The sequence below is a fragment of the Macaca thibetana genome, chromosome 7 (genome assembly GCF_024542745.1).
Source record: "Macaca thibetana thibetana isolate TM-01 chromosome 7, ASM2454274v1, whole genome shotgun sequence".
NCBI lineage: Eukaryota > Metazoa > Chordata > Mammalia > Primates > Cercopithecidae > Macaca > Macaca thibetana.
The window spans coordinates 119,354,341-119,368,687 of NC_065584.1; the positions used below are offsets into that span (position 1 = coordinate 119,354,341).

At 37.8% G+C, this 14,347-nt stretch overlaps 1 protein-coding gene across 5 annotated transcripts in view; it reads right to left on the bottom strand.

Moving 5' to 3' along the window:
- Positions 1-14,347, bottom strand: part of AQR (aquarius intron-binding spliceosomal factor) — a 154,036-nt gene that overhangs the window by 73,880 nt on the left and 65,809 nt on the right. For all 5 annotated transcript variants that reach the window (XM_050797539.1, XM_050797537.1, XM_050797541.1 and 2 more), the window contains 5 exons: positions 12,621-12,697; positions 8,306-8,370; positions 5,962-6,078; positions 3,925-4,038; positions 701-804 (listed from right to left, as the gene is read on the bottom strand). In XM_050797539.1, the coding sequence (XP_050653496.1) occupies positions 701-804; positions 3,925-4,038; positions 5,962-6,078; positions 8,306-8,370; positions 12,621-12,697 (477 nt within the window). The remainder of the gene's footprint in view (positions 1-700; positions 805-3,924; positions 4,039-5,961; positions 6,079-8,305; positions 8,371-12,620; positions 12,698-14,347) is intronic.

A 14,347-nucleotide genomic window follows, 5' to 3' on the forward strand; every position in this document is an offset into this window, starting at 1 on the left:
AATAGTCAAAGAACTAAACATAATTCCTCCCAAGAGCTGGGAGACGATACAGTACAGTAGTTAAAAGTTAGGGCTTGGAAATCACACTATCTGGGTTTAAATTGTATCTCTGCCACTTACTTGCTGTGTAACCTAGGCAAATTACTTAACTATTCTATGCCTCAGATACCTTATATGTAAAATGGTACCTACTTCTAGTATGAGTTTTCAGAGTTGTTTACACACTTAACAGAATGTCTTTCACATAGTAAATAAATGTATGCCATTATTATCACTATTTTCAAAAGGATATATTAGCAGATAACTAAGTGCCAGAGGATATTACTAATTTTATAAATTTTAAACATGCAAAAATTTCCCTAAGTCACACCTCTAGTATCACACATAATGAATCTTTATTGGTTTTTGTCATATGTCGTCTGATTGATGAAAATGACCAGCTTTATATTCTACTCTAAGAAAAATTTAAGATCTAAGAAAAGTGTATACGTCATAAAAAATAGAAACTTTACCAAACATGGATAAGTGACAAAGACATCAAACTGCTGGAGAGAAGCACTAGTTGTAGACGTCAATGAAGAGTGAAATAACAAGTAATATTACCTAAAGTACTGCAAAATGATTAAAAGCAATAAAGAAAAGTAAAATTGAGGCAGCATGATACAAAAAAAGAATATATAGTTTTTCCATGTTGTCTTACCTAAGAGGTCCAAAAAACTTGACCAAGGACTCCCGAGTATCTACTTCTGCCACGTTTGAGAGGGCAAAATCATAGAGTTCAGGAAAATGTGCAAAAGCAGCTCTCTAGAAAATAACAGCAAAAAATATTAATAATTAATGTCTACATAATATAAACATCTATTTAAGAATGAAAATATTTTATAAAAATATTAACGCATTTCTCTTTCTTACGTGACCTCTACCTTAATTAGACAGAAGCGTGTAATAAAAAGAGAAAAAACTGCAACTGTCATAGCAGAAATGTAAAAAACAGAGTCGGCGTTCAGCTTTTGATATCTGAAAGCATTTTCAATATATATGAAAATAGCCACAAAGGCAAGCTTTATTGATAGAAGAGGAGAAAAAAACAAATACACACTTGATTATCAAGAACTGGTCTAACAAGACTAAAAGAAAGTCCCAAGGGAAACTCTGGCTGCAGAGAGAACTTGAAGGAAAGACCAAAAACATTATGCTTGTGCCTTGCTTTTGTTTGGAACTCTGGGAAAAGACCTCACAGGGTAGCAGTCTCAACCAACATAGGGTAAGCTGTCAGAAAACAGAAATAGTAGCATTGCAACAGAGTGACTGAGATAATATCCCTAGTCTTCCTTGGGATTTGACGACAGAGTGATTGAAATAATATCCCTAGTCTTCCTTGATGCCCATGTGGCACAGAAAAGATTCAGAAGTTTTCATGTGTTCCATGGTGGATGACACAGAAGGTTGCCAAGGTTGCCAGGAGCGAGCTTGCCATGGGATTATGAGATTACTACACACAATGGCAAAATGACTCTGCAACCCAAGCATGAGAAAAGAATTGTATAAGCAAGGAAATAAACAGGTCAGTCCTTAGGAGAATGCTAGCACCATCAGGCAAAGTTGGGGCCTCCTCAACAGGGGAAATAGCCAAGTTCCTTGGAAGCAATAATGATGCTTTGCCTGTGTCAATACAATAGACCACATGCCACACCAGCTGTGGTTATTCCAAGGGCACAGGACAAAAACACTAACGCTGTGAAAAAAGCAGGAAAAGACATCTGAGTTAATCCCTCTTCCAAAACAATAAGGCTATTTTGGTATCTCCACATACCTACTAGGAAAGAAAAATAACAGAGATTTTTTTTTCGCTTTGTACACCATTATTTATTTATTTATTTTTCTTCTAAAAACAAGAAAAACGGGATACATGTGGAAATGTGCAGGTTTGTTACATAGGTATACATGTGCCATGGTGGTTTGCTGCACCTATTGGCCTGTCCTCTAAGTTCCCTCCCCTCAACTCCCATCCCCAACAGGTCCTGGTGGGTGTTGATCCCCTCTCTGTGTCCATGTATTCTCAATGTTCAACTCCTGCTTATGAGTGAGAACATGCAGTGTTTGGTTTTTCATTCCTGTGTTACTTTGCTGAGGATGATGACTTCCAGCTTCATCCATGTCCCCATAAGGGACATGATCTCATTCCTTTTGATGGCTGCATAGTATTCCATGGTGTGTATGTGCCACATTTTCTTTATCCAGTCTATCATTGATGGGGATTTGGGTCGGTTCCATGTCTTTGCTATTGCAAATAGTGCTGCAATAAACATAAGTGTGCATGTGCCTTCATAGTAGAATGATTTATATTCTTTTGGGTATATACCCAGTAATGGGATTGCTGGGTCAAATGGTATTTCTCGTTCTAGATCCTTGAGGGATCACCATACTGTCTTCCACAATGGTTGAACTAATTTACATTGCTACCAACAGTATAAAAGCATTCCTATTTCTCTGCAGCCTTGCCAGCATCTATTGTTTCCAGAGTTTTTAATAATTGCCATTCTGACTGGTGTGAGATGGTATGATATCTCATTGTGGTTTTGATTTGCACTTCTCTGATGATCAGTGATGTTGAGTTTTTCTTCGTATGTTCATTGGCCACATAAATGTCTTCTTTTGAGAAGTGTCTGTTCATACACGTTGCCCACTTTTTGATGGGGTTGTTTTTTTCTTGTAAATATGTTTAAGTTCCTTATAAATTCTGGATATTAGACCTTTGTCAGATGGATAGATTGCAAAAATTTTCTCCCATTCTGTAGGTTGCCTGTTCATTCTGATGATAGTTTCTTCTGCTGTGCAGAAGCTCTTTAGTTTAACTAGATCCCATTTGCCAATTTTGGCTTTTGTTGCAATTGCTTTTGGCGTTTTTGTCATAAAGTCTTCGCCCATGCCTATGTCCTGAATGGTATCGCCTAGGTTTTCTTGTAGGGTTTTTATGGTTTTGGGTTTTACTTTTAAGTCTTTAATTCACCTTGAGTTAATTTTTGTATAAGCTGTAAGGAAGGGGTCCAGTTTCACTTTTCTGCATGTGGCTAGCCAGTTTTCCCAGCACCATTTACTGAATAGGAGATCCTTTCCCCATTGCTTGTTTTTGTCATGTTTGTCAAAGATCAGATGGTTGTAGACGTGTGGTGTTATTTCTGAGGTCTCTGTTCTGCCCCACTGGTCTATATGTCTGTTTTGGTACCAGTACCAAGCTGTTTTGGTTACTGTAGCCTTGTAGTATATAGTTTGAAGTCAGGTAGCATGATGCCTCCAGCTTTGGAGAAGAGAGATCTCTTAAGAGATAGCTAACTTGATTATAAAAGGGTTTGAACTGAACCTTTACCCCCTACAAAAGACTCTTTAAAACAGAAATAGCTGGATTACTTTAAACAGAAATAGCTGGATTATTTTAAACTGACAAATAAAACTTCCTTCTACCATCAGAGAAACTGAAGCTCAAGAACAAGATAAGATCAGCAATAGAAAACAAATGAAGATACTTTTTTGGGCATATCTGAACTACACTGGTAAATTTCAGTCCCATCATATGTGTTCATCTTAAAAATGTGCAAAATGCTTACACACCCCCTGCCATATGTTGAAATACTCTTTAATAAAATAAAACTGACAGCAGAGCTAATATTTAAATGCACCAAACTGGCCCAATAACTAATATTTCTGAGTAGCAAATATCAGTATACTGATTCACAGAATTTAGACAGGTTATAAAAGAAAGTCTTATTTTTCAAGAATTCATCAGAAAAAGAAACATTAAAAATATTGAATATAAAAACACTATTAAATTAACATCGTTTTCAATCTGTACCTATAAAAAACCTAAATTGTAGTATGACAAAACCTTATGGAGCATACACAAAGTCTATAATGTATTTTAATTACCTGTAGAGATGTAATTCTATCATAGTGAATTGTGGTCATCTCATTCTCTGTCAGAGCATTTCCAGTTTGGTCATTAATTTCGAAACCAGTATAGAATTTAAGCATGTCCAAAAGCTGAAGAAACACATTTAAATGTATAAATCATATGAACATAAGGGCAAGAAAGCACAATACTATTTAAAATAATAAACAGGTTCACACAGTTTCTCAGAGGTGCTGAAAAACTCAGGAATGCAAACATTACAAAAAAGATTTTTAGAGTATATCCAACTAAAAATGTTTTAGTTACGTGAAAATGGAGTATGTGAATAAATTGTTAAGTCTATTTCATATACATCATCTACTTCTGCAAAGAAAAACTTATACTGCAATCCCAATACTTAAGAGACATTAAGGAGGTAATCTAAAGAAGCCCAGCATTTTAATGAAACAAACAAAATCTATCTTATCTATCTACATCACTGAAAACTTACAAAGCTATAGCACCAGAGGGAACTCCTGAGGTCTCTTACTACAGGTTTGGCAATTCATAATTGGAGATACTTTTTTATATGCTGCTTTTTTTTTTTTTTTGAGTCAGAGTCAAGCTTTGTCGCCCAGGCTGGAGTGCAGTGGTGCGATCTCGGCTCACTGCAAGCTCTGCCTCCCGGGTTCCCGCCATTCTCCTGCCTCAGCCTCCCGAGTAGCTGGGACTACAGGTGCCTGCCACCACGCCCAGCTAATTTTTTGTATTTTTAGTAGAGACTGGGTTTCACCATGTTAGCCAGGATGGTCTCAATCTCCTGACCTCATGATCTGCCCGCCTCAGCCTCCCAAAGTGCTGGGATTACAGGTATGAGCTACCGTGCCTGGCTGTGCTGCTTCTTTTAGGGAAAAACAGTAAGACAGGGAAAGCTAAGTTATTCTTTTTTCTCCATGGCCATCAAAGTCCTTTGGCTTAGTTTCTCTTGCTAACGAGGCTCTGATGTCTCCCCTGTAGCAGCAGCTTCAACAGAGCCTACTGGCTGCACTCAACCCAAATCTTTATTTTTAGATCTAATCTATGGCAGATCAGATATTAGGATTTAAAATATTTTAATATATGTGGCAAATCACTAGACAGAAATTTTAAAAAATAGGAGAAATGCTCACAGATATAAAAGAACAAAGGGGATATGTAAACACATACCAAAATTGTATCTCTAAGTATGATCTCATTGAAAGATAGCATTAGAAGTTTGTTAAAAATGATTTCTTCTGCTGGGTGCAGTGGTTCACGCCTGTAATCCCAGCATTTTGGGAGGCCAGGGTGGGCAAATTGCCTTAGTTCAGGAGTGTGAGACCACCTCAGTAACATGGTGAGGCCCTGTGTCTACTAAAAATACAAAACATTAGCCAGGCGTGGTGGTGCATACCTGTAATTCCGGCTGGTATCAGGATGGTATTAAACTGGGGAGGCTGAGGCTGGAGAATCACTTGAACCCAGGAGGCGGAGGCTGCAGTGAGATCATGCCACCACCACTGCACTCCAGCCTGGGTGACAGAGCAAACTCTGTCTCCACAAACAAAACAAAACCAAAAGAAATGCTTTCTTCTGCATGACATAACAGGAAATGTAAAATACTGTGTCTTCCTACCAAGACAACAAAGTTAAGTGCATTTGCAGCTTCCTTATTCAAGGGAGCATGTACACTTCTACACGATCAACTGTCTGTCACCATCATCTTATAGAAAGAGTCATAGTATTGGGGAATAGTTCATTTAAAATTAATGCCCATCAGCTATTATATTTCACATAAAATCAAAACTTGTGAACATGTGTGACTGTATTCCCCAAATCATAATTTAGTGCAATAATAAAAATCACATATAATGAACAAAAAGTTATATAATTACTAGAGGCAATCTATATAAGAATACATTCATTTTACACATTAAGACATGACTTTAAAATAACCAGGAGTTTGTGTTATGCCCTGATACTGCCAGTTGTGTGGCAAAGAAAAGATCAGTTTAGAAAGTAAAACAATAAATATGTTCAGATACATAAATATTCACCTGGGAAAAAAGATGGCCATCCTCTTCTCTACGAACAAGATTGGAAAGGTAACAGTGAACCAGAAGGTGGGAGTCATCCAGGATGGTATTAAACCAGCGCCTTGTGGGTAATAGGGCCTGGGAAAAACAAACATCGTAACAGTAAGTTTGCATCTATTCTCCACAGCTAGAAGTGAAATGTACTGATATTTAACTCACAAGTATTAATCACATACAAGGCACCCTCCAACCTTCCAACAGACACACGGTACACAATGCAAGAGGTCCCGTTCATGCTGTAAATAAACCCAGTGGCAATGTTTTTGGTTTTAAAAACAATAATGATGAAAGAACTTTTAAGATAAAATTGAAAATAAGGGACCGGGCATGGTGGCTCATGCCTATTATCCCAGCACTTTGGGAGGCCGTGGCAGGTGGATCACCTGAGGTCAGGAGTTCGAGATTAGCCTGGCCAACAGGGCAAATCCCTATCTCTACTAAGAATACAAAAACTAGCTGGGTGTGGTGATGGGCGCCTGTAATCCCAGCTACTCGGGAGGCTAAGGCAGGGAGAATTGCTTGAACCCAGAAGGCAGAGGTTGTCTTCAACCAAGATCCTGCCACCACACTCCAGCTTGGGTGACAGACCAAGACTGTCAAAGACAAGAAAGAAAGAAAAGGAAGGAAAGGAAGGGGAGGAAGGGGAGGAAGGGGAGGAAGGGAGGGAGGGAGGAAGGGGAGGGAGGAAGGGGAGGGGGAGGGAGGGAGGGAGGGAGGGAGGGAAGGAAGGAAGGAAGGAAGGAAGGAAGGAAGGAAGGAAGGAAGGAAGGAAGGAAGGAAGGAAGGAAATCTAGCACTAAAGGAATCTCACAGATCATCTTGTCCCGTAGTTTTCCAACAAAATCCTACATAAAATCCCATATGTACTGTGTGTAAGTTTAAAAGTGGAGTTGCTCTGAGAAAAAAGGAAGTACAAATTCCTATGTGGAGATTCCTGTTTCCTCTCCTCATGTTCCCCTACACCATAGCTTGCAAATCACTAATCTAATCAAATATCCTCATTTTATAGATGAAGTTATTGAGACCCTCAGAAGTTATAAATTAGTTACTGGCAAAGCTAGAATTTGAAAGATCTCATGAATGACTGCTAGTCCAATATGCTAATACTCGTATCAAGAAACCACCTTACTTCTCCAGATAAGGAACAGATTTTCTTTCAATTTCCCACATTAATGAGAAAGGAAAGGAAATCAATTCTGTATCTGAACTTGTCAGCAAATCCTGCGCGAAAGAGTACGAATTTTTTTTTGTTTTTAAGAATCTTCATTTTAAAAAATTGAACACAGCAGCTATATTTTTCTTTGCAAACATTGGGCACATTTACGCAAACATTGGGCACATTTAGAAAAGTGAGATTATTTAAGGAGACAATTATAAACCCATGACTTCAGCCACTATAGAAAACTCTGTATGAGGGGTATTAAAGTATGACACAAAATAAATTGTCACTGCTAGACTCATGTTTAATAACTACACTACGTAATATTTTTTCTACACACAACAGCCCATGATAGATGAGTCAGTCATTTGAAAACTTCAAGGGCCAACTACTCGTGACTTCCTTCTCTAAGTGACACCCTGAAACAGGTACAAAGTAAAACGAGTTTGAGGTGACGAAGAAGTACTTCATATAGACCAGGCACGGTGGCTCACACCTATAATCCCAAGCAATCCTCCTACTTGGGAGGCCAAGGTGGAAGGACTGCTTGAGCCCAGGAGTTTGAGACCAGCCTGGGCAATATGGTGAAACCCTGTCTCTACAAAAAACACAAAAATTAGCTGGGCGTGGTGGTGCCCAACTGTAGTCTAAGCTGCTCAGGAGTATGAGGTGGATCCGGAGGATCACTTGAGGCCTGGGAGGCGGAGCTTGCAGTGAGCCGAGACGGCGCCACTGCGTTCTAGCCTTGGTGACAGAGCAAGACCCTGTCTCAAAGGAAAGAAAAGAAGAAAAGAGAAGAGAAAAGAAGAGAAGAGAAAATAATTTTTTTTATTTTATTAGTGTATTTTTACTGTATTTTATTGTATTGTATTAACTTTTTATTAATGTATAATGTATATTAATGTATATCAATAAATAATGTATACTATATCATTATACAATACATGGGCGCCCAATATGTATTGTATTATTATACATATGTATAATATATATGTATACAATAAATACAATACATATGTATAATAAATATATACTACATATGTACTGAAAGAAAAGGAAAGAAAAAAAATACTTCATATATAGTCATATGCTCAATCTTGGACCCCCTAATGATTATATAACAAAAGGTCACTGTAGATTTCTTACCTCTAGATCAATCATAAGTTCAATGAATCTTTCACAGTAATGAACTTTGTCCATAGTGACAGGTTCTAGACATAAGAGAGAAAGCATGATAGAATTTTCTTACTAGGCCATTTTGCACGCTGTTTCTGAAAACTGGCAGTTATTTAATAACTTAAAGTCATTTGTCTTTTATTCACCAGAATTGGACTATGATCTAGAATGAGGATCTCACATATATGTATTTTTTTAAGGCAGGTCTTACCCTGATACTTGGCTCTACAAATATGAGAAAATAAAAAATCTAGCTTGGGTCAGAAGCACATTTTAAAAATCAGGTTTGCAAAGACATTTTAAAAGTATTAATCTTTAAAAATCCGTATTTAATTAGATCTTGGAAAAACTTAGAGATATAAAAACTAGAAGGCAGTTTTATATCAGTTTTTGCTCCACTTTCCTCATTGTCTTTACATTCTAAACTTCTGAGAGTTTTCTCATATGTACAAACACACAAACATGTATCTACACACACACACCTTTAAACTGCACTGAAAACTAGAGATAATTTTTATGATTTTTTCCACTGTACATATATTACTTTAACATTAGAATGCCAATGACACAACGAACAATAAAAATACCTTCTAAATCACTAGCTTATTATATTACTATTTATGAGCATAATATACTATTTTTACAAACATTTATTTTTGTTTTTAAATAATTACAACCTTAGGGCATGAAATTCTTTCAGAGTACAAGCTTTTTTCCAATGCCAGGAAATGGTCTACCATTTTACCAACTAAAACCATCCTGTCAAGTTGGTTTCAATTAAAACAAAGATAATTTTAGGTTTCCTGTTGCTACTTAGTTTAAAGACTTGCAGCAGTGACTAACACCCAGTGCCAGACCTACAGAAGGCATCCTACAAATGCTTACATAAAAATCCATTTATTTATCTGTAGTGTACCGGAAAATGGAAAGCTTAATGTAAAGCAAGAAATGCGAATACTTTTGTGTTTAACATATACAGAAATGTTAACTGGAACTTTTTCAGCTAGCATATGCCCATAATCCAAACCCTGAAATAACAGAAGTATAGAAATTATTAGCTGGAAAAGACCTTTGAGAGCATCTATTCTAGATCTTCATTTTCCAGGTAGAAAAACATGATCAGAGAAAATGACCTGATAAAGGTGTAAAGCTAGAATGGTTGGTTAGAACTGGAACTCAGGTTTTCTGAGACATACACATACAGTTGTTTAAAATAAAAATTTAAAGGAGCAATTTTTAAATTAAATCCATTCAAACCAATCTTTTGTTGCTACCTTTTGTTCTCGTAACCGTCAAAGGAAAACATTTTTTCCCAAACTAAAAGAGTGAGCAAATTCTGAATTCTGTGTCTTTATGTCTCGAGAAATTACTGGCAATGGCCTATTTAAAATTAGAAAACAATGCATGGTGCTCAAGTTCTGTGCCCTGGTGAATAAAGTTGCATGTTTTTACCATAGCTGGTCTACTGGGCATGTTGCCTAAGGTAGAAACCTTGGTATCCCAATTTCAGGCACAAATATATCCTTATCATTTGTCTCTGCTACACTGTAACTTTTTTACCCTTCTAACAGCAATCTTAACATCTCAGACTATCCTACACAGATTTTCAACAACTCATCTGGGCATTCCGTTTTTAATGACCCTATTTTAAAAGGAAACTACAATCCTTCTTAAAATCTTTGAAAAATTAGCCTTCTGTTTCCTAAGTATATAATCCATCTATCTTCATACCCATTCTGAACTGGCAAATTATTGTCACCATCCTGTTAGTTCCTTTGCCAGCAAGCTGACAAGTTTTGATAAAAACTCAAGACTAAGAAATGATGTTTTCTAGCCAGGCGCAGTGGCTTACACCTGTAACCTCAGCACTTTGGGAGGCTGAGGAGGGATCACTTGAGGTCAGGAGTCCAAGACCAGCCTGGCCAACATAGTGAAACTCCATATCTACTAAGAATACAAAAATTAGCCGGACATGGTGGTATGCACCTGTAGTACCAGCTACTCGGGAGGCTGAGGCAGGAGAATCACTTGGACCCAGGAGGCAGATGTTGCAGTGAGCTGAGTTTGCACCACTGCACTCCAGCCTGGGAGACAGAATGAAACTCCATCTCAAAAAAAAAAAAAAAAAAAAGTTGTTTTCTGACAGTATATAAACAATAGTGGCAACAGCAAGTGGTTTATAGGCTGTTAAATTACTGCATGCCCTATGTTCTTGTTTTTGAAACCTAGATGACCCTAGATAAACATTCCACAGTTAGAGATATCAATTTTTATTATAGACATTAGTTCTATAGACATTAGTACCTCAAAGCACTCAATGTTACTCTTTGTGCCAAGAAAACCCAATCTTAGGCCAGGCGCGGTGGCTCACGCCTGTAATCCCAGCACTTTAGGAGGCCGAGGCGGGCAGATCACGAGGTCAAGAGATTGAGACCATCCTGGCTAACATAGTGAAACCTCATCTCTACTAAAAATACAAAAAATTAGCCGGGCGTGGTGGTGGGCACCTGTAGTCCCAGCTACTCGGGAGGCTGAGACAGGAGAATGGCATGAACCTGGGAGGCTGAAGTTGCAGTAAGCCGAGATCACGCCACTGCACTTCAGCCTGGGCAACAGAGCAAGACTCTGTCTCAAAAAAAAAAAGAAAGAAGAAAACCCAATCTTAGTCCTCTTTCCAGGTTGAAGGCACTTAGTGTTAAGATACAGATACACTAACATTAAGTGACTTAAGATTATAAGCATAAAACGTTTTCTTTATACTAATGCTAGCAGCAGTACTGTGCCCCAAATCAGATACAAATGATTTACTGCATTGGTATCAACTCCTCACTGAATTGTAGCTATGATTTTCAGCTGTAAAATATTACTTGAAGGGTCGGCATTTATAACTCATTCCATTGTATTTTTTTAAAAGCTGTACTTTCTGATGCAAAAATATAAATATGGTACACCTATAGAGCTGTTCTTAGATTATATTCCACTTAAAAATATTAAACAACTGGCTGGGCATAGTGGCTCATGCCTGTAATCCCAGCACTTTGGGAGGCTGAGACGGGTGGATTACCTGAGGTCAGGAGTTCAAGACCAGCCTGGCCAACATGGTAAATCCCCATCTCTACTAAAAATACAAAAATTAGCTGGGCGTGGTGGCACACGCTTGTAACTCCAGCTACTCAGGAGGCTGAAGTAGGAGAACTGCTTGAGTCCGGGAAACGAAGGTTGCAGTGAGCCAAGATTGTGCCACTGCACTCCAGCCTGGCTGACAGAGTGAGACTGTCTCAAAAAATAATAATAATAAACAATTATAATTATATACAATTATATAATATAATAAACATAATATATATAATATATAATAATATATATAATAATATAATAATAAATTATAATTATATTTTATATAGATTATGTATATAAACATATATAATTATATTTTATTTTATATATATTTATATATAACAAAAATATATATACATTTTTATATAGTATATACTCTATATAATATATACTTACTTTTTAAATCAATAAATGGAGCTATGATGGAGGAAAATCCTTCTATTTAGTCTTTTAGCTCAAATATCAGTAATATTTCTCCTTTTTTCCTCCAAACAGTATCAATAGTACTAAAAACACTATTCAGCACCATATTATAAATAACATGCAAATATGGTCTGTAATTTTCCTGTTCACAACTGTATCCCAGCACCTTAGACAGGACCTAGATCTAGTAATTAGGTGATAAAAATATTTGCTACTTAAAGGAATATTTCAATAACCACACTGGTGCCTTTAAAATAACCCTTAGGCCAGACGTGGTGGCTTACGCCTGTAATTCCAGCACCTTGGGAGGCTGAGGTGAATGGATCACTTGAGGTCAGGAGTTCGAGACCAGCCTGGCCAACATAGATAAACCTCATCTCTACCAAAAATAAAAAACTAGCCAGGCATGGTGGCGCAAGACTGTAATCACAGCTACTCGGGAGGCTGAGGCAGGAGAATCGCTGGAACCCTGGACGGGGAGGTTGCAGTGAGCCAAAATCATGCCACTGCACTCCAGCCTGGGTGACAGAGCAAGACTCTGTCTCAAAAAATAAATAAAATAAAATAACCTTAAAGGCAGTCCCAATACTCACACTGGTAATATATTTAAAAAGGAGAGGACATACACTTTGCCAATACAATTTAAAATCATTCCAAGAACAGTTTTTATATTAGAGATGAGTAAATACCACAGGGGCAGTTACATGAGAATTTCCCAAATGCATTGAGTAAAAAAGATAGTTACCGGAAAGTGGGACTGACTTCAGTACAGAGATAAACTTCTGGATGAGTTGTGAAAGAAATCTCCTCTCTTGATATGCCCTAAAATCAGAAAGAACATTGACCAATTATTTTCGAAAAATAGTCATTTCAAAAGTAAATTCTAAATGTTGATAATGGCTTTCCTATACTGTTCAACTGTTCATTTCTCTGTGAAGCTGGGACTATAACTTGAATATACAGCTTCTTCTTTCTATGTAAATGCAGTGCTATATGAAGAAAAGGAGAGTCACATTACTGATCTAATAAGCCACTTAAGCAAGCACCTCCTTCTTGCACCGTGAACGTTTTCTTTTTTTCTTTTTTGAGTTGGAATCTCGCTCTGCTGCCCAGGCTGAAGTGCAGTGGCACAATTTCATCTCACTGCAACCTCCACCTCCAGGGTTCAAGCAATTCTCTTGCCTCAGCCTCTGGAGTAGCTGGGACTACAGGTGCCTGCTACCATGCCCAGCTAATTTTTGTATTTTCAGTAGAGATGGGGCTCCACCATCTTGGCCAGGCTGGTCTTGAACTCCTGACCTTGTGATCCACCTGCCTTGGCCTCCCAAAGTGTTGGGATTACAGGCGTGAGCCATGACACCCAGCCTGAGCCACAGCGCCCAGCCAAACATTTTCATGTGATTTACAAGTCAGACCGAGAAAGAAGTTACAAAATTCCATTTATAGTCTGCCCTTACCATTAAAAATCTCACATTTAATGTAGTTAAAATGCGATGAAAAATATTATATTTTAACATTTAAGTATTAAGTATAAGAGAGTATTACAACAGCTAAAGATCAAATGCTTAAAAAACAATTTTCTATTCATTACTACTTTAAGATACATTCACTAATGAACAGACATGTATCAAGTATCATATAGCTGTAAATGCTTGTAACAGTCCTGCTGGAAATACAAAGAAGGGGAATGGCTAAAATCTACTTGTAATAACAAGTCATATATTATAAACACAATTAGTAATACATGCCAGTATGCAATTAATAAAACTGCCTGACACTAATTAAGCACGCATGGTGCCAGGATCTAAACTATGCTAAACACTTCACATCTTTTTCTTTTTTTTTTTTTTTTTTTGAGACGGAGTCTCGCTGTCGCCCAGGATGGAGTGCAGTGGCATGATCTCGGCTCAGTGCAAGCTCCGCCTCCCAGGTTCACACCATTCTCCTGCCTCAGCCTCCCAAGTAGCTGGGACTACAGGCGCCCGCCACCATGCCCGGCTAATTTTTTGCATTTTTTTTAGTAGAGACAGGGTTTCACCACGTTAGCCAGGATGGTCTCATCTCCTGACCTTGTGATCCGCCTGCCTCGGCCTCCCAAGGTGCTGGGATTACAGGTGTGAGCCACTGCACCCGGCCTTCACATCATATTTAATACTGATAACAGTCCTTGGAAATGGGAAATATTGTCCAGATTTCACAATGAGGCTTAGAGGTGAAGTAACTTGCCCAAAGTCATACAACAATTGAGTGTGGAATCTAGCTAAGTCTGATTGTAGAACATCCCAATCATTACATAAACAGCTGGTGTTTCAAAAAAAATCAGAGCATGTGTTCTAGGAGTTCAGATGAAAGCACTATGATCTAAAGTAGTTGGTCTGGAAGAGTGTTTATATGGTTAATATTGAATTAAGTGGAGTGAAGAGGAAAGGGATTTAGGAAAGAAATGCTTAAGAAACAATGACTAGAGTATTC